At 41.8% G+C, this 20700-nt stretch overlaps 3 protein-coding genes across 3 annotated transcripts in view; 1 reads left to right on the top strand and 2 right to left on the bottom strand.

Moving 5' to 3' along the window:
- CCDC30 (coiled-coil domain containing 30) overlaps window positions 1–3574 on the bottom strand; it is an 80764-nt gene extending 77190 nt beyond the window's left edge. Inside the window, exon 1 of the mRNA XM_081085791.1 lies at window positions 3446–3574. The gene's annotated coding sequence lies outside the window, so the exon portion shown is untranslated. The remainder of the gene's footprint in view (window positions 1–3445) is intronic.
- Window positions 3575–4621: 1047 nt separating this feature from the next.
- PPCS (phosphopantothenoylcysteine synthetase) lies at window positions 4622–10819 on the bottom strand. The gene is made up of 3 exons (XM_081085792.1): window positions 8968–10819; window positions 8483–8586; window positions 4622–6778 (listed from the first exon to the last, which is right to left on the bottom strand). Exons 1-3 carry the CDS (start codon window positions 9473–9475, stop codon window positions 6455–6457), a joined length of 936 nt encoding a protein of 311 aa, XP_080941918.1. The 5' UTR covers window positions 9476–10819; the 3' UTR covers window positions 4622–6454.
- The window catches only part of ZMYND12 (zinc finger MYND-type containing 12), a gene marked incomplete at its 5' end in the record, with an annotated part of 27296 nt that continues 16608 nt past the window's right edge, over window positions 10013–20700 (top strand). The window contains one exon of the mRNA XM_081085793.1: window positions 10013–10122. Within this exon, the coding sequence (XP_080941919.1) occupies window positions 10013–10122 (110 nt within the window). The remainder of the gene's footprint in view (window positions 10123–20700) is intronic.

Below are 20700 nucleotides of genomic sequence, written 5' to 3'. Positions count from 1 at the left end.
TATGAAAAAGAGAAAATTATTAGTTGCTCACCCAATGAATTTGTGACCCCCTCTCTAAAGTTTAGCTGCATAATCCTCAGTCAGTTGTGGCTGGAATGGGCTGGAAGTAGTAGTACAAATCCTTGCCATAAAGCAAGGATTCGTGGAGAGGTACAAGTTTCAGAAGGAGAATGCAGGCTAGGAAAGCAATATAAAATTAGTCAACTATTTAAGACCAATGCATATCCATTGTCTAGAGAACAACTCAGTTTGAATAATCCATTCTTTCTCTTACACCTGTTCCTCCTTCTGTTTTCCATAGTTAATAAAACCACCATCAGCATGGTTTCCAAAGCCAGAAATTCTTGGTCCCTCCTGCTTATTTATTTATATCACTTTCATGTACAACCAGTCCCTGAATTTGTAGATTTTATCTCTTTTTATCATCTTCTAATTCATCCTCTCCATGTCTACAATTGCTGTCTTCATTTAGGCTCTTCTCACTATTTGCCCAGTTTAGTGTAATAGCATCCTTAACTGATTTCCCTGTTGCCAGGCTGGCTCCCATCCAATCTGTACTCCACGGAGCTCTCAGACTGATCTTTCTGAACACAAGTCACTTGCTGCTTAAATTTCTCTTTCAAACCCCTTAACTTGGCACCAGAGATTCTTCACAATCTGACTCCTGCCTGTCTCTCCAGTCTTATCTTCTGCCACAGCTGACATTAGCTCCTCATGCAGTATTCTTATGGATCCCCATCATGCTGCTTATATTCCCATGACTCTGAATATTTGCATACCTTTGACTGTTCTGCTATGACATCTCAGAACTAATATTTTTTTCCAGTGGACTTATTGAAGCCCAATGGTTGAGTAAATGGAAAATCCTAAAAAATCAGATCTTGAGGTAATACAAATCCGGTCTTTGAATTATAAATGCTCTGACATTTAAACTGTGTCTAAAATTGCCCACGTAACAAAGTATGCAAATATACTATTCTCTACAAAGTAGATACTGAATAAGTGCCCATTAAGTATCTTAAAAGTCCACTCTTTGAAAAGAAGCACATCCTATAGTGTTTGGGGGCGTTCAGAAACTTCTAGATGTAAAGAATAAGGTGCTAACGCTGTCAAAGAAAACCGAGACAGAATTTTAAGTGAGAAGAGAGCAAGGAGAGTGGGTGAAGAGTCATTCCTACTTGTTCTTATTTCTCCTATGGCAGGTGCCCTCCAGAAGCCAGGACCATACTTCATACTACAACGCATCTCTTGGCTTTGAGCAAAGGATGAGCTTTGGTCTTTTGAGTGACACAGAGAACAAAGTAAATAGCATGGCCACAAAAAAGGGAAATATCCAGTGAGGTTATTCACCCTAATCCTTCTTTCTTCCTTCTACACAAATATATTTTAAAAATGTATAGACATCTTACAGACTATATGTAATACACAGTCTTTTCCTTTTCAATTCTCAAATGAGAAAACTAATTTTAAAGTAAAAAAACAATGTATCAATGCTTAAAATATAAAATTAAGCAAAAAATTAAGGCATAATGCACACTACACTAATAACTATGTAAAAATGTACTTGCATGAGCAAGGGCTGACATGACAAAAAAGGAACTGCTGACATGTTAGGACGGGTTTCTCAGCCTTGGCACTACTCACATCTTGGGCTGGCTAATTCTTTACTGTGCGGGATGTGTCGCAGCATCCTTGTCCTCTACCAACTAGGTCCCAGTAGCATATCTCCAGTTGTGACAACTACAAATGTCTCTTTATGTTACCAAATGTCTCCTGGGAGGCAAAACTGCCCTGCAAGTTTGGAACTACTGTACTAGGGTGAGAGAAAAAAATCTTAATTATGCTTACATGGCCATAATGATATTTGTTCAGTATATACATATTGGATGGGGAAAGGAAAGCTCCGTATAATACAATATCTAACAGCCCTTTTTTTCAAGAGTTAGAATTTATTCAGTTCTCATTTAATGCAAAAAAATGAAGAGGCTACAGAACTTGTTTTTCTTTTCCAATCTATTATTGAAGAGAAAGCTGAATTTCTCAGTCAGTATTTGGAAATCTGACCTGGCATCAAGCATGAGATATCACAAATAACTGCTGTAATCGGCCTGAGAAATAAAAACATCCAAACCATTCTAGCCCCAAAATACCTGGTAAAAATGTACACTTTACATATCTTCAAAATAGGTTTACATTTTAATCTGAATGCCAAAGAAATGGTTGAGATTCGATAAGGAACACATACTTTAAGACAAAGTTTTCCAAGGTAAAACACAAATGCATTGGATATAAATGAATCTTATTCTATTTTTAAGGCCTTCTGTTCCAGTCTTTTTAGGATTATTAAGTCTGCCTCTTGCCAAAAATATTTATTTTCAATCATTCCTCCTCATTGTTTTTGTTTCTTGGCTCACATCACAAAGAATGTTTTCTGATCAAGAAACTGACATGAAGAAGAGCCATAAGAACTGTTTCAAGCATCTTCTTTCCAAAAATTCTACCATATCAAAGTGTTGGGTTCATATGGCTTAAAGTTGGACTCCTGTTACATGATCGTTCTGAATGATCTTGTCACATGCATGAAGACATCACTAAAATATATGCCCAATGAAGCATTCACTTAAACAAGGAACAATCTTTCTTTATATAGGTCTGAGATGGACCCCAGACTGCATTTTGACTTTTCCCTCTCCATTTTCAAAACACACTAGGCTTGTAGTAATTACTATTTGTATTGACCAATGTGCGCTTCTAGTCTCTAGTTTACCCAAGACAAAAAGCTTTCCATAGTGAAACAGAGAAAATCTTCCAAATGATTCCTGGGCTGAAGAACGTGAAATATTTAGCTACCCAAAGTACTACGGCAGACAAACAGGAGAGGGTCTGTAGATGACAGAGGTGGTGGAGATGAATGGGCACTCAGTAAGGTGCAGCGCGGACAAGAAAGGGTGAAAATGGCCATGGAAGGAGCAGGATGAGAAAACTGGCGCTCAGGGTGGTGAGAGAAGTGGATGAGATTGTAGCTTGAAAGGCAGAAGGTTAACTGACTTGATGATGTCTGATGTTGAGGATACAAAAGGCCTCCAGAGCTCCAACGGGAATTAAGGTTCTGCGTGGCGAACACGGGGCAACAAGGTAGAAAACGGCAGTTCTTTGTTCACAACCCGGGAAAGCCGTGGCTCGGTGGACTTTGTTAATAAACGGCCGCGAGCTTCAGAATCTTTGCCTGAAAAGTGAGAAATGGAACGCCTACCTGACTGGGGGTGTTCTCAGCCCTCTCTAAATAAGAGCGGCACCCTAATTCGAAGTGCCCGTGGCTTTTGGGTCCCAGAGACTTAAGAATCCTAAGACAGAATCACTCAAGCCCATGGCTAGAAAGGCCGAGCCAGGGAGAGGCTTTGCTCCTGTAGTTTCGAGCCATACTGGGGAGAGAGGCGGGAAAGACCTGGCATGGTGGAAAAGAGCGGAGAACAGGTGCTTTCCTCCTCGGGGCTGCGGCGGGAACCTCAGAAAGCAGGCCGGAAATTGTCTTCTGACGGTGCGTTGAGGGTCCCGGGTCGCTTCGCTCCACTGACGCTCCGCAAAGAGAGGCAGGTGCCTGGAGTCCCGGGCGTCATAGCAACCGCGCCAGCCGCAGAGACGCCAAGGCGTTCTTCCGGCGGGAACTATAGAGACGACGCGCTCCATTGGCTCAGGGGCTGTTCTTCCTGCGGAGACCAGCGTTACGGTGCACACCATTGGCCTTTAGGTCGTGGGGCGGGACTTTTCTGGCAGGAACGGTGGTATGGCTTTGCTTAGGCTTCGTAGTAACCATGGTAACGCCACGGTGCGCGTTTGCAACTTAAAGGATACTTCTTGTCACCGGGCATTTATAGTTTTCAAACAGCTTCTCACCAGGCCTTATCTAGAGCCCCGGCATAATTACCTTGGATTTATTTTTCTAGAAGTAACTTCATTCTTAAAAGGGAGAGGGTGCTACGCCAGGAGTCATGAATTTTAGGCCTAGATCTGTAACTAACTACCCGGGGCACCTAAAACAAATCACATTTTGGAGCCGACTTATTGTCAAAATGAAGACACCGAAAAAAAAAAAAATTCTAAGCACTGAAATTCGGTTTAGGTAACCCATTCCTCCACCTATGTAATGCAAAATAAAAATTTCTAAATGACATAGAACTTAACACAAGCTCAATTTATATCATCTTTATTTAAATGCTTTTATTGTAAGACTCCAGTTAAAGCTCGATTTTATTCATGTTTACAGGGCTTTTCGGGTATCCCAAACACATACTTACATTTTTTAATCTTATTCTAGTTTTCCATAGGATCCTTTCCAAAGCTCTGCCGGTTCTACATGCATTATCAGGACGGATTTTATCCCTTACTTTCTAGAACTGCTTCAACCTCTACTCTGGCACCAGAGCCCTTAGATTCTAAGGCTTAGAAGTTCTCTCTCACCTAAAATGCTCACCACCATCACCTCAAGCCCACTTAGATCTGTATCAGTTCAAGCGTCACTTCCTCAAGGAAGCATTCCTTGGTTCTCCAGTCTAGATCACATTCGTTCTCATTTGCTCACTGAGAAATCATGTTCCTTTTCATTATTTCTTTCTTTGCTCACTTCCACTTGCTATTGGTATTTTCCCCCCAAAACTCTTAGAATTTTAACATGTGTAAATACTGTTAAGTGTTTGGAATGGAGACTAAACAGAATTACAAAACACTTTAAATAAATCCATGGAGAGAAGTGGTGGTTGTTTCAAGCATAAACAAGATAGGAAATGGTTTCCAAGAGAAGTAATCATTAAGATAAAAACATTAAGATTACTTCTAGTTTTAATTCCATTTATCCTCATTGTATATACAAAGATGATGACAGCCATCATCTGCATAAAGCTATAGACGTAGGGAAGAAAATCAGTCTTTTACTTCCTATCACTTCAGTATTGCAGCCATTGCTGACAGAACTATTGCTTTTAAGGTTTTGCCCACTGGACCTAAAGTTAATGAAAAAATTTTGTTCAACGGGACTGCTGCTGATTACTGGTTATTTTTCCTCTGCTCAAGGTCACACTTCCTAATTAATGAACTATTTCAGTGCATCTTGGCACTTCTGTTCAAATCTTTTCAACTAAAGTTTATTGTACCTCTATTATCAGTCACATTGGGCTACTCTTCCCAAGTCACTCCATAAAACATCACCAATTACATTTTAAATCAAACATTTGTGTGACGCACAGTACCTGCTTCTACCTAGCTGTTAATGGTAGTTTTCCAAATTGCACTCTGGACCATTGTACGAATCATTTAGGGGATTTTTCTGGACTACACTTCTTGTGCCAGGACAGCCAGTGCTTTGAAAACTTCTCAAGGATTCAAGGATCCAGCAAGACACCAGTCCAATACTGCCTTACTAAGTGAAGAAAACAATTACAACCACTTATTGAGTGTAAATTATGTTCCAGGCATGAGGCAAATGCTTTATCTTGTTTTACTTAATCCTCACAACAAATGGCATTGTTTTCCAGAGATTATCTCCATTTTATAGATGAGAAAATGGAAATCAAGTCAGGTGTCTGAATTTATTGAGCTAACAGGTAGTATAGCTTGGAGAGGTCAAATCTGGCTAAGATGACTCCAAAGCCCATACACTTTACCACACTGTAATGCTTCCCCAAGGGTAGAGATGATCAATTGGCCCCTGCCTGGTTCCAGGCGAAAGCCCAGGTTCTCTCCCTGAAGAGCAGTCCTAAAATACTTGAAAGGCAAATTGTTAACTCAAACATGGAGTAATTCTAGGACAAGAAAGCAAAAAGTAAAGCAGTAGGAAGCTCATTATTCCTCAGGCAACCTATCTTCAGGGAGGTGTCCCTCTCTCCTACTCCCATCTTTGATAAATCCCCAAAGAACAACATCCTTTCCACAATGTCAACTTTTGGGCACACACTTTATTGCACTTAATTTTTTATATATCCATTTCCCAAACTAGACATGTTTATTCATCTTTTTAATCCTCATAATCATTAAGGCCTACCACATAGTAGGCATCAACAACTGATCTTCAAAGCATGGCCATTCATGAAGCCATAATCCACTTTATAGTGAAGATGGTTGATATTCAGGCCCCACATGTATATTTTAAGGAATATAATTCCCAATAAGCTCTTTTTTTTAAGGGTGAGAAACAGCTCATGCTCATTTTAAAATCAAGATGACATCCAGGTGAATGTGTCAGGTGGGTAAGTCATAATTGTTTTGCTTTTGTTTTCATTTTTAATGGGTATTAATTGACCTTTAAAAGACAAATAGCAAACCATATTCGCCTGCACATCACTCACTGCTTTTTCCCTTCATTTTCTCTGTCTTTATGAAAGCAAAGGACTTATTCTAGTTCTCACCATCTGTAAGAGCCCTGGTCCACTGAACAATTTTTGACCCTATAGTTTTTGATCTTTCAATTTTTGTCTTGTATAAAAGCTGTGTGTCGGGACCGAAGATCATCCACTATCTTCTCTTCTATTTCCATGCCTTTTTCTATTTCTTCCTCTGATAGCAATAACTTAGTTTCTGAGTCTTTGGTTATAATAATGACAAAGGACCGTTGTGACTCAAGGATATTAGCCACCACCACTTGATGTCGATACATTTCCAAAGCATTCCGTGCACGGTCAATTATGATGGAGGGATTAGTCTCCAACTTAAAGGAAATTATAAATGCTTTGGGAGCCCAGTCTTTAACCAAAGGAGAAAGCATTTTTGGCACCATCTTCATTGTTATCTGTGTTGGAAAAAGAAAAGCTTAATAAGCAAACAAAGGTCACCACCTACCAGGTCAATCTCATGGGAAACTAAGGAAGCAGGGACTCAGATTTTTGACTATGTCAATTTAAGTGGGACTTCTCATTGTCAAGCTTTTCAAAGCATATGAAATGCTTAGCTAAAAAGCCTTGGCCCTGTAGGGTTCATAAGGATGCCTAATTTCAAAGCTTCATACATATTCCATGGGCAAATCATATATAATGAATCAGTCCTATTCTGCCATACTCTTCACCATTAATAGAACCCCACAGAACAGCATTACACTTTCTCAAACATCTCCCTTCATTGTTTATGCCAAACTCCCATGGAAACAAATAATCTACTCATGTAAAAGTTACTTAGGCAGAAGCTCAAATAAAGTTGGGTTTTTAAGCCTCAGCCTAAAATATTTCTTTTTTTTTCTTGCACTGACAGAATGGCTATTCCATTTCAAAACTGTCACTTGTAACACAACTTAGCCCTTATAACTGATTTTCTTTATTTTCATTTGGTCACAACGTCTACTATACCATTCTCAATCCCTTCTAAAAAGAATGTTGAGTTGTTTTGTGCACTTCCAAGATAGAACTAAAAAATAAAAGATAAACTAAAGCTCCCATAACTTAAATAGCATGACATCACAAATCATCAGGTTTTCCCCTCAAAAAATTATAAAGTGTGATAGGGATCATACACCCTGTTCTCCACTTTTTCTCCTTAGCATTTATCACTACCTAACATAGTACTGTCTCCTCTACAGAGTATAAGCAACACAAAGACATGGTATATTTCTTTCCCCTGTTTTACCTCCAGGTCCTACAACAGTGCCTGGCATATAGTTGGTGCTCAATAAAGAAACATTTGTTGAAGAAACAAATGAACTATCCTACAAAGTCAGTAAGTGCCCCACAGGTAGAGTTCCTCCTATTTAAATTCTATTTGTATCATCCAGTAAATGACTAAGAACTCCCTCAGGTTACAAGCAGCCAGATTACCTCCTATCTCAATCACCCTACTACACTCCCTATACCGCCTCCTTAAACTACAGCCATAGCCCCCATCTAATCAACCCTTGCTTCTCTCTCTAATTCACCTTTCCAACTCATGCCACAACATTCTCAAACAAAAACACTCTCACTCTCCTACTTATGTTTCCCTTGGCTCCACAGGATAAAAAGTCCTAGCTCCTTAAAAAGGAACAGAAAGTCTTCTATGAATTAAGCTGCTTCTTCTGCTCTCTCTCCATTCCCACGCTCTCCCTGCTCTCTGGCCTTATCGAACAACTTCAGTTCATAGTCACTGCCCATCCCCACACTCCAGTTGTGTTCACTATCTGGAATGACCTTCCCCACTTTGACTGGTATACCCTCTGCTCATCTTTTCAATCTCAGTTCAGGTTATCTCCAGAAAGCCTTCCCGGACTTCCCAAGATTCAATCACCCCCTGCTTTGACCTCACTCTGTATGTTCCTCTCCTAGAACACTTATCCCCCTGTATTGTAATTCTGTCTGCGTCCCGGTCCCTCACTACATGGTGAGGTCCTTGAGGGAGAACGGTGTCTTACTCATTTCCGTATCCCTAGTGCCTAGTTCCTATGAAATGCAGAAAGGCCGTCTCCAGATCAGGAGGTTAACCCAAGATTGATTACAGGGGATCAGATTTCTGGAAGAGCAGCGCCCATCACCTGCAGTGGGCCCCCAGATGACTGGATCTTGTGTTCAGGCATTTCAGAGACAGGAACATAGAAATCTGACACGGCCGCAGCCAGGTAAAACATCGCAGAGGGGCCTGCAAAGAGAAGCAGAGGGTGTAATACATCGGAAAGGTGTATAGGATCAGGTCCTTTTCACCTCGGGTTCCCCTGCTGGGAGACCTGTGGGTTCTGAGGGTGTAAGCAGTGGTTCTCAGCCTTCTGGCCCTTTAAATACAGTTCCTCATGTTGTGACCCAACCATAAAGTTATTTTCGTTGCTACTTCACAACTGTAATGTTGCTACTGTTATGAATTGTAATGTAAATATCTGATATGCAGGATGGTCTTAGGCGACCCCTGTGAAAGGGTCGTCCGACCGCCAAAGGGGTCGCGACCCACAGGTTGAGAACCGCTGGTAGGGGGTGTCTGGGGAGAAAGGCACGCCTCCCGGGAACGATGGATTCCTAAGGCACGCACCTAGCGGGTTGAGCGCCTGGGCCGCAGCCTGCAGCAGATGCAAATAGTCCGCCAAAGTGGTGAACTCTATCGCCAGGAAGGTGCCGGCGGCCGCCGCTTCCTGGTAGCGCCTCAGAGCCGCCGCGAAGCCCGGGAGCGCCTTCTCCTCGACCTCCAGGCTCAGTAAGCCCGAAGTGGCTGGGCTGGTGGGCCGCAGCGCCGACAGCCAGGTCTGGGGAGGGAAGCGGTGGGCAAAGGGGAAGGCAGAGCGAGCGCGGTGGAGGAACAGGACCCCGTAGCCCGCCGCCAGGAAGACCTCGGCCGAGGTGGCCCCGCGCCGCCCGCTGCTGAAGTTGTCCAGGAAGCGCACTGCCCGAGCTTCCAGCGGGACCTTGGTGCCGCCGGACGTCACCAGTACTACCCGTCGTCCCTGCGCGCCCAGCCGGGCGGCGAAGCGAGCCATCACCTCGGCCCAGCGCGCAGCACCGGCGGGCTGGGGGAACTCGGCGACCAGGTCCACTTCCGCCATGAATCCCAGCGCTCCCCCGCGCCTGCGCACGCTCCCGGCCGGCGGCGGCAGGCCCCCGGCCCGACCTGGCCTGCGCGCAACCGCAATCTGAGGGGCGGCGCCCGCCCTAGATTTCTCCACGTCGGGAAAGGCGTGCTGGTGCTGCCTCACAGCCCGGCGGAACTGGCACTGAGCAGACGCGCGTCTCTTTCCCCATTGCCTAGTCTGGGTAAAGAACTGGACATGTTTGCCCCTTACCGGCCACCGTATGGGCCTTTCTGCACTTGGATTCCACTGGAGTTAGACTGCGCGGCCTTTTAACTGACGGGTTGGGATTTGTGTGTGAGAGTGATGGCTGGCTTTTGTTTTTTGGCTTTTTTAACCTCAAACACGCTTCAGGTGTTAGCCAAGCCACGCCCTCCCCCTGTCCTTGAAAGGCCGGGAACGAGGGGGGCCCCCCCCGTGGGGATCACGTGACACCGTGGTGGTCACGTGACACCGGCGTCCAGCGTCTTCTCGCTAGGCAACCGTCCTAGAGCCTGACCCCGCTGCTGCAACATGAACATGATCTACCAACTGGCGGTGCCCAAGGGGCGCCGGATCTGCTGTGAAGTGTGCGAAGCTCCAGCCGAGCGGGTGTGCCCGGCCTGCACAGTCACTTACTACTGGTAGGCCCTGAAATGTGGCTCCTAGGCGCCCCGATGCCCTCTCCCCCAATCACCCCCCTGGGCCTGGGTGCTTCGAGGCGGTTCCAAGACAGGTCTCTAAGACTTCGGTGCCTCGTTTTCATCCTCTTCTATTCCATCATTCACCAGCAGATGTTTTGTTGAGCGCCTACTGTGCGCTATGCACTGTCCTGCATGCTGAAGTCACTGAGGGAACTTGGCAGACCTTGTCCCTCAAAGGGCTAATGACATTTTCACTGCGACCTACCTATATGTAAACAAACAGAAAACAAGATGGTTTCCCAGAGTGATAAATGTCATAAAGTCAAAGGAAAGGCGATGGGAGGTTGGGCAGATTGCCTCTCTGAGGGCAGACCCTTGATCTGAAAGTAAAGTAGGAGCAGCCTGCCATGGAAATGGCTGGGGGAAGAGTGGAACAGTAAGGCCCTGAGGGAGGGAAGAATTGGCCGTGTTTGAGGAATAGAAAGAAGGCTATTTGGCCCTGGCGGGTGTGGCTCTGTTGGTTAATGTCCTCCCATGCACCCAGAGGTCACCAATGCGATTCCCTGGCAGAACACATGCCCAAGTTGCTGCCTCCATCCTGTGGGGGGCGTGCAGGAGGCAGCCCATGGATGTTTCTCTCACACCCATGTTTCTCTCTCTCTCCCTCTCCCTTCCTCTCTAAAATCATTACAAACATATTCTTAAAAAGAAAAAGAAAGGCAGAAAGCAGGCTATTTGGTGCACAGCCAACATGGTAAGGGTATGGGGAGGGTGGTACTGGATGAGGTCAGTTTTCAATTATTCAGTGTAACATCCTTTGACTTTTGCTTTAGAGGAGACCCTATTTTGGGCCTGAGATAAGACAACTAGGTTCTGGCTTCCAGAAACCTAGGTCAGAGCAGACGAACTTGTTTAAAAAAGAAAGTCATTCTGATACAAGTGGTGTCACTCAAGGTGTGCTCTTCCCTGGGACTTCTAAGGATGGAGGCAGTGATTGGGGTAGTATCTGGAAAGGTTCTCTGAAGAAGTAACATTTGAGCTGAGTCTTGAAATTTTAGTAGGAAGTTGCTAGGTGAATGAACAGTGAAGGAGGAAGTGTAGGACGCTGACATCCAGGACTGCCTGGGTGAAGGGTGAAAGAACAGTTTATTGAGAGCTGAGTAAATAAGGTGGTAGTGGAGGGAGCAATCACTGATTTTTAAATTGCGGTCCATGACCCTTTAGCAGATTATGAGTAAGTTCTAACCAGCATTTTAAGAAAATAATAGAATAAAAATTATTAGAGTGATCCTACTTGAACTGTCTCTTGAAACTTTTAGTGTTCTTATGTGGATATGTGTGTTTGTACTGGAACAATGTATTTCATGCTATGGGCTTAGTAAAAAAAAAAAAGCGTTGGAAAATCATTGTGATAGGTACTAGTAGGAGTTTAAACGGAGAAGATCAAGGTGAGGGTCAAACAGTGACATGACCTCAAAGAGTTTGGAATTTACCCTCTGGAAGGTGATGGGTGATTTTGGCATGCTCTCATTTGTGCTAAGATGATAGGTGGCAATGTGGAAGATAGCTTGGAAGGTAGACACTGGAGGCTGCATAACTGATTGAGAAGTTGTTGCAGTGGTCCCAGTATGGAGTGAACATACCTCTCTCAGTGTGAATTAGGGGTCCACCCTCCATGCTCTCACAGCATTCAGTATGTCCCGTATCTTAACATTTATGATACGATGTGAAATCAGTTGTTCACTGGTTTATATTCCTCACAAGGCTGTGTGCCCCAGGAGGGCAAGGATGGCATCTGTTTTTTCATTGCTGTTCCTTCATTGCATTTAGAATACAATTCAGAATTCATGACAGAAACTGCAAAGTCCTGTTACCTCTCTCTCCTAATTTCCTACCTCTTCTTTTCCTTGATGCAGCTACAGAGACTTTCTTTCAGTTCAAATTTGACAAGTCCTTTCTTTTCTGAGTTTCTTTGCTCTCCACTGTGAACCTCCCCTTCATCCATGAATCTTTCTAGTTCCCTTTCCTCTTTCAGTTCTCAGAAATTTTATTTCTTCAAAGAGGTTTTCCAGAAAACCCAATCTAAATACTCTCTCACTTCTCTCCCTTTTTTTCACTTTACCTGTACTTTCCTATTTTTCTGTTTGCTTATTTAATATCTATGTCTCTTACTAGACCAGTGATGGCGAACCTATGACACACGTGTCAGAGGTGACACGCGAACTCATTTTCTTGGTTGATTTTTCTTTGTTAAATGGCATTGAAATATATAAAATAAATATCAAAAATATAAGTCTTTGTTTTACTATGGTTGCAAATATCAAAAAATTTCTATATATGACACGGCACCAGAGTTAAGTTAGGGTTTTTCAAAATGCTGACACGCCGAGCTCAAAAGGTTCGCCATCACTGCACTAGACCTAGGGCCTGCACATACCAGGCCCCAGGCCCTAGGTCATTTGTTGAATAAATGAACTTCTGAATAGATAATAAACCTGTTAACTGGGTCAAAGAACACAGAGGAAGTGGTAGGTGGCAGATTGGATTGGGACACAGTTTGAGGGACCTTCAGGCCACTTGGAAGAGATGGCTAAGAAACAATTTTAAGTATAGGCCTGGCACCCCTTTGTCTAATATGAGTACCCACCTCTTCCCCATCCCCCTTTCATCCCTCTAGCCAGAAGCAAGTAGTTCTTCTCAACTCATTTTGAACTTACTCTGTATGACATTTCACAGACAACTTTTATTTCCCTTCTTCATTTTATTTGTTGGCAAGCATATTATCTCAATTTTCTTATGCTCCATCAATACAGGATATTATGTAGAATGTATAGAAGGACTGTCATATGTATGCTACCTTTTGATCTGTTTCAGGCCCATCTTGTGTATGCCCCACAGTCTCCAGCAAAGTGCTTTGAAATACTTGAAACTAAATATTTGATGAATGCATGAATGACTAAATGATCATGTCCTAGGCCCTTATCCTCCATTATTTCCTTTCTCTTTTCACTGGTTATAATTCTCTTTTTTCACTGGTTAATATCTTTTCTCTCCCTCCCCCTTTTTTCTCCAGATTTCTCTATGATTGTGTCCTGGAGATCTTAAAGTTTTTCTGTAAAATAAAACTGAGGTGCCCTAGCCGGTTTGGCTCAGTAGATAGAGCATTGACCTGCGGACTGAAGGGTACCAGAGTTCGATTCCGGTCAAGGGCACATGCCCAGGTTACAGGCTGGATCTCCAGTAGGGGGCGTGTAGGAGGCAGCCAATCAGTGATTCTCTCTCATCATTGATGTTTCTATTTCTCTTTTCCTCTCTGAAATCAATAAAAATGTTAAAAAATAAAATAAAACTGAAGTAATTGTTCTATATCTCAAAAATGGGGGCTTTACTACCTCCTTCCTTTCAGAGTTTTCATGGTTGAATGTAAAGCATCTAGCACTGTGCCTGGGACCAAGTTGGCACTCAGTATTTACTTATTTATTTTCTTCATCCCAAATGTAAGAGCAAGAAGGACAGTCAGCTTGAAAGTCTGTGGGAATTTTTTTTCTGCAAAAGATTTTTTTCCTGAGTATAAATGTAATTCATGCTCACTGCAGAAAACTTGAAAATATAAAAAATAAAGAAAAACAAATTATAATATTACAACCCAGAAATTAATAACCTGATCTTTTGGTTAATTTTCTTATATTCTTGCAAATCCATTTATTTTATACTAGTGGCCTGGTTCACAAAATTCATGCACAGTGGGGGGGGGGGGGGTCCCTCAGCCCGGCCTGCACCCTCTCCAATCTGGACCCCTCAGGGGATGTCCGCCTGCCGGTTTAGGCCCGATCCCAGGGATCGGGCCTAAACCGGCAGGCGGACATCCCTCTCACAATCCAGGACCGCTGGCTCCTAGCTTCTCACCTGCCTGCCTGCCTGATTGCCCCTAACCACTCTGCCTGCTGTCCTTCTCGCCCCCAACTGCCCCCCCCTCCCTGCTGGCCTTCTCACCCCCAACTGGCCCCCCGCTGGCCTGATTGTCCCCAACTGCCCTCCCCTCTTGGCCTGATCATCCTAACTACCTCTGCCTCAGCCCCACCACCATGGCTTTGTCTGGAAGGACGACTGGAAGGTCTCCCAGTCTAATTAGCATATTACCCTTTTATTAGTATAGATACTATGTATAATCTTGTGCATATATTTCTATATTGTTCCCAGGGAATAGAATACTTTTTCAAAAAGGCAATTTTATTAAAGTATACGCTGAAACATTATGGACAGGTAAAAGAGGCTTCACTACTATAGGTTAGCAAATTATATCATAGAGATAAGAGTAATTTTCAATAATTTTTCCTTCTATTTAACATACAGAGCACAAAATCAAATGCCTTCATTGGCCAGGAAGAGAAAAGAAACAGTAAAGTGATATTCAATAGTAGGAAGCAATAGGGTCTCTGGTTAACTGGAGAATGAATGCTCCACCTAAAGACATTCAAATTCAGTTTAAAAACATGTTAATGGCCAAACAAAACCTGTCTAGCTCACCAGCTCTTTGACTGTGAACCCTATGAAAATTTTTTTTTCCAGTCAGTTCCTTTTTTCTGCATGGCCCTGCATTGGAGGGGGTAGAGAAATAGATAAGGAGAGAGCTCACAAATATTTAAATGAAGGTCACTTTATTTAGAAAGGCAAGATATAGCAAATACTCTCAGTGGAACAAAAGTTCGGGTAGCTAAGTAAGTTAATATTTTCATTGGTCACACAATTACTCAACAAGCCCCTATTTAATAAATACCCTGTGGACCCAACTCTGTATCCTGACTGTTAAGTGCTTTTATTGATTTATTTACAATAATTATCTACCCAAAAACCCTTTAAAATGCTTTATGTCATTTCAAGGATAACAGTCCCAGTTTATAAAGAAACTACTTTATTGTATTTCTGTTGTCTCAGGAGGAAGGAAGAAGAGAGAGTGCTATGTATTTTTGCCTGTGACTGCCTTTGTGCTATAATAGCAAAGTTGGGTAGTTGCAACAGAGACCAAATACTTTTTTAAAAAATTATTTATTGTTTAAAGTATTACATATGTCTCATTTTCCCCCCATTGACCTCTCCCTGGCCATTCCCACCCCCCAGAACATGCCCTCACCCTCCTACTGTCTGTGCCCATGAGTTATGCTTACTAGTATATGCATGCATACAAGTCCTTTGGTTGATCTTGTCTCTGGATCTATTTTTGTTCATCAGTTTATGTTGTTCATTATATTCCACAAATGAGTGAGATCATGTGGTATTTATCTTTCTCTGACTGGCTTATTTCACTTAGCATAATGCTCTCCAGGTCCATCCATGCTGTTGCAAATGGTAAGAGTTCCTTCTTTTTTACAGCAACATGGTATTTCATTGTGTAGATGTACCACAGTTTTTTAATCTACTCATCTGTTGATGGGCACTTTGGGTGTTTCCAAATCTTACTATGGTAAATTGTGCTGCTATGAACATAGGGGTGAGACCATATACTTTTTAAAGCCTAAAGTATTTACTCTCTGGCCTTTTATAGAAAACTTTGCTGATCCTGCCCTAGGTTATTGTTATCTATTTTGGATTATTGTTACCTATTTGTATAAATGGAACCAAACAGTTAATATTCTCACATTTAGGTAAAAATGTGTCATAGGCAATAGAAATGCATTATATGCACATAATAACAGTCTTAAAATATCTGAAACAGTTATATGTCAACTATAATTCAGTTTTCTTTTTCTTAAAAAGGTGAATGTGGAAAAAAAGCAATAACTGTCAGAATTAAATGGGGAAATAAATAATTCAGTGATAATACGTAGACACTTCAGTATCCCACTTTCAATAATGAATAGAACAACTAGACCAAAGATCAGCAAGGAAATATAAAACTTGAACAATGGTATAAACTAACTAGACCTAACAGACATCTATAGAACACCATCCAACAGCAACAGAATGCACATTCTTCTCAAGTGCATATAGAACGTTATCCAGGATAGACCATATGTTAGAGCATGAAAACAATTTTCAAATTTACAAGGGTTGAAATAATACAAGGTATATTCTTCAAATGTTACAGTCATATCTAGCTAGCTAATATTAATAATAAGAAAGGAGCAAAGGAGTGGCCAGACATTGTAAGCACAGTTGTCTGGGCAGCTTCACCAGGAAGCTGCAATTTTACACTCCACAGGGAACTACTGGCCCATTCCCTGTAAATCACTGGGGAAGGAGTCCAACAAAGGGAGAAATCCTCGCATGTGCAGCAAAGTCAGGGTGACATAAGGAAGGTGTCTGTCAGTCTAACCTGGGAACAAAGATCATTGGCTAGGAGGGTGGACCCAGTGCAAGCCTGTGACGATTTGGGAATACATGATCCCCAAAGGAATTCTTTTTCTTGTTCCTCTTGCTTCACCCCTGCGTCCTTGCACTCGCCTATGCTCCCTCCATAGCCATGTGGCCCTAGAAGTGGGCCTACGCGATCAGTCGGACATCCCCTGAGGGATCCCAGCCTGTGAGAGGGCACAGGCCAAGCTGAAGGACACTCCCTCACCCCCAGTGCATGAATTTTCATGCACTGGGCCTCGTGTGTGTGTGTGTGTGTGTGTGTGTATATACACACACACACATATACACACACACACACATATAGTATGTGTGTGTGTGTACGTGTATATATGTATATGTGTGTGTATGTGTGTGTGTATATATATGTGTATGTGTGTGTGTGTGTGTGTGTGTGTATATATATATATATATATATATATATATATATATATATATATAATGAAATAAAAGGCATCCAGCTTGGAAAAGGAGTAAAAGTACCTCTATTAACAGATGACACATCTTATAGTGAAAATCCTAAAGAACCCACACAAAAAACACACCCACCTATTAGAGCTAATAAATGAAAACAGCAAGGTTACAGGACCGCTATGCAAATATCAGTTGTATTTCTATATGCTAGCCAAGAATAATCTGAAAGTGAGATAAGAAAACCATTCAATTTACAAGAGCATCAAAAAAAGGGAGTGAATTTAACCAAAATAGTATAAGATTTATACACTGAAAACTACAAAATATTGTTGGAAGAAATTAAAGAAGACCTAAATAAATGGAAAGGTATTCATAGATTGGAAGACTTAATATTAAGATAGCAATACTTCCCAAATTGATCTGCAAATTCAATGCAATTCTTATCAAAATTCCAAGTGCCCTTTTGCCAAAATAGACATGCTGGTCCTAAAATTCTTATGAAAACACAAGGGACCCAGAATAGCCAAAACAGTCTTGAGAAAGAACAAGTGGAAGACTCACACTTCTCAATTTCAAAATTTACTACAAAGCTATAATAATGAAGAAAGTATGATACTGGCATAAGGATATAGCAGATCAGTGGAACAGAATTAAAAGTCTGGATATAAGCACATACATTTATGATTAATTGATTTTCAAAAAGGTTACCAAGAACATTCATTTGGGAAAAGAATTGTTTCCTCTGTATGGTGCCAGCAAAACTGGGTATCTACATGCAAAAGAATAAATTTGGACCCATACCTTATGCCACATACAAGAAAGACTAAATGTAAGAGCTAAAAATATAAAACTTTTAGAAGGAAATATATGTTGTAAATCTGTGTGATCTTGGATTAGGCAACAGTTCTTAGGTATGACAACAACAGCACAAGAAACCAAAGAAAGATAGATTGAACACTGTCAACATTAAGAACTTTTATGAATCAGAAAACACTAAGAAAAAGGGGGAAAGAGCCTACAGAATGAGAAAAAAATATTTGCAAGTCTGATAAGGACCTGGTATCCACAACACATAAAGAACTTTTAAAACTCAACAATAAGAAGACAAAAAATCTTGTTAAAAAGTGGGTAAAGGATTTGAATAAATATTTCTCCAAGGAAGATATACAAATGGTTAGTAAGCACCTGAAAAGATGCTCGACATTATTAGTAATTGGGAAACCACAATATAAAACCACACTAGGATGGTTATAATAAAAAAAGACAGAAAATAACAAGTTTGGTTAGGAAGTAAAGAAAATAGAACCCTCATACATTGCTGGTTGGATTATAAAATAGTACATGCTTGGCCAGCATGGTTCAATGGTTGAGCATCGACCTATGAACCAGGAGGTCATGGTTGGATTCCCAATGAGGGCACATGCCCGGGTTGCAGGCTCAATCCCCAGCCAGGGGCATGCAAGAGGTGGCTGATCAATGATTCTCTTTCATCACTGATGTTGCTATCCCTCTTTCCCTTTCCCTTCCTCTCTCTGAAATCAATAATAAAAAAATTAAAACAAAATAAAATGGTACAGCTTCTGTGGAAAACAAATTGGCAGCCCTCAAAAATTTAAACATATAGTTATTATATGACCCAGCAATTCCATTCTTAGTTATATACCAAGAGAACTGAAAATATTTATTCACACAAAAGCTTAAGCACTAGTGTTCATAGAAGCATTATTCATATAGCCAAAAAGTGGAAACAACCCAAATGTTCACCAACTAATGAATGTATAAACAAAAAGCGATACATCTATACAATGGAATATTATTCAGTCATAAGAAGGAATAACATTGATGCATGCCACAGCATGACTGAATCTTGAAAGCATACTAAATGAAAGAAGGTAGACACAAAAATCATATATTGTCCGTTCCCATTTTTATGCAATGCCCAGAATAGGCAAATACATAGAGAAAGTAGATTAGGGTTCTAGGCATTACATGGGTGGAAGGAAGAATGAGAGCTACTGTTAGAGTGAATGGAGTTTTTTTCTGGGTGAAAATGTCCTGGAGTTAGATAGGGTTATGGTTATATATTGTGAATATATTTTTTAAAAACAACACTGAATTATACACTTTAAAATTGTAAATTTTGTGATATGTGAATTATATATCAGTTAAAAAATGTAAAAACAAAACAAAACACCATGATTGGAGGAAGGTTCAGATTTGGGTAATAAATTTGGAAGTCATTCGTAGAGGCAATTATTTAAGGAGTGGGAGTGGATTTGCTTGTAGAATTTTCCTGCAGTGATGCAAATGTCCTATATCTGTGCTGTCTAATCGAGTGTTTACAAATAATAAATGTGTATGTAAAACAGTCAGAAAAGCTGTATACCAAAATGTCACAGTGCTTCCCTTAGAGAGTTAAGAAACAGCTGGTTTGGAGTACAGGCTTAGAGCAACTACTTAATCACTTGGCTTCTCTGCTTCTTGACCTTTAAAACAGTAATAACAGATTTTGTTCTGTTTTTAAAAGTTAGTTACATGCAAGACCTCCTGCTGCACCACTGGCTTTGGGAGGCATTCACAGTGTGTTCTGAGTGAGAGCACCCCCAGGAGCACAGGAGACAATGCAAGGGGTGCTCTCCAGAGTCCTGCAACATGAGGGCACCGTGATAGGAAAGTATCTCCTAGAACAGTGGTCGGCAAACTCAGTCAACAGAGCCAAATATCAACAGTACAACGATTGAAATTTCTTTTGAGAGCCAAATTTTTTAAACTTAAACTATATAGATAGGTACATTCAACTTTAAATTCAACTTTAAATTCACGGTTTTCGTCTTCCGTTTTTCTTTGCTTCTTCTTCTTTCTTTTTTTTTTTTTTTAAATATATTTTATTGATTTTTTTCAGAGAGGAAGGGAGAGAGAGAGAGAGATAGAAACATCGTTGGGAGAGAAACATCGATCAGCCGCCTCCTGCACACCCCCTACTGGGGATGTGCCCGCAACCCAGGTACATGCCCTTGACCGGAATCGAACCTGGGACCCTTCAGTCCGCAGGCTGACGCTCTATCCACTGAGCCAAACTGGTTTCGGCTTTGCTTCTTCTTTGTAGCCATCTCAAACAGGGCACCTAAAAAAATGTTTCATTTTATAATAATAAAGCCACCAACACAAAAGAATTACAATTCTTAAATTGATGACAAAAATACCTGTAGGATGTGCAGCTGGTTGGAAAAATACAGGTAACTTTATGCTTCGAGTAGGTACTTTTGTCACCCGCGCGCAATTTGCAGACGCGACTAGCACTAACCACTGCACATGAGACTGCTGACTGACTGGCTCACTCAACTCGTGCATGAATCGCGCACGCCTCCCCGGAGCTGTGTATCCTGCGGCCCGCCTGCGCTGGCGTCTCCCATCACCCGACTGACCGACACCCCCCACTTCTTCTAACGCCACTTCTTCAAAATAGACTCGCCCAGGCCGAAAACTGACTTCTGCGCATGGGCCACGAAGTTTCAATCGCACTGTACGTGCGCGCCCGCATGTGGTGTTTTGTGGAAGAGACACACTCAAGGGGCCAAAGAGCCGCATGTGGCTCGCGAGCCGCGGTTTGCCGACCACTGTCCTAGAACCTCACCAAATGTAAATTCCTTTCTCTTCCTCAAGAAAAAGACCCTCACATCCCTCAGCTTCAAAGTTCAAATATTTTGAAAACGCCGTTGGAATAATGCAGAAGTAAAGCTGTCTTTGTTGTTACTAATTAATCATGAAAACAGAATAGCCACAGCAGCACCACGTGGCTTCTGAACGTGAACC

Source organism: Myotis nattereri (genome assembly GCF_964212035.1).
Source record: "Myotis nattereri genome assembly, chromosome: 3".
In the NCBI taxonomy this organism is placed as follows: domain Eukaryota; kingdom Metazoa; phylum Chordata; class Mammalia; order Chiroptera; family Vespertilionidae; genus Myotis; species Myotis nattereri.
Note: the sequence above shows the minus strand (reverse complement) of the source record. Positions and strands in the feature narration are given on the sequence as shown.

Bases quoted from the DNA above. Each gene is read 5' to 3' on its own strand.
- PPCS (XM_081085792.1), bottom strand. From the start codon at position 9,475: ATGGCGGAAGTGGACCTGGTCGCCGAGTTCCCCCAGCCCGCCGGTGCT. The intron at 8,587-8,967 runs GTGCGTGCCTTA...TTCTCTTTGCAG, and splicing joins CCAGGCGCTCAACCCGCTAG to GCCCCTCTGCGATGTTTTAC. The intron at 6,779-8,482 runs GTGATGGGCGCT...TTTCCAACACAG, and splicing joins CATCTGGGGGCCCACTGCAG to ATAACAATGAAGATGGTGCC.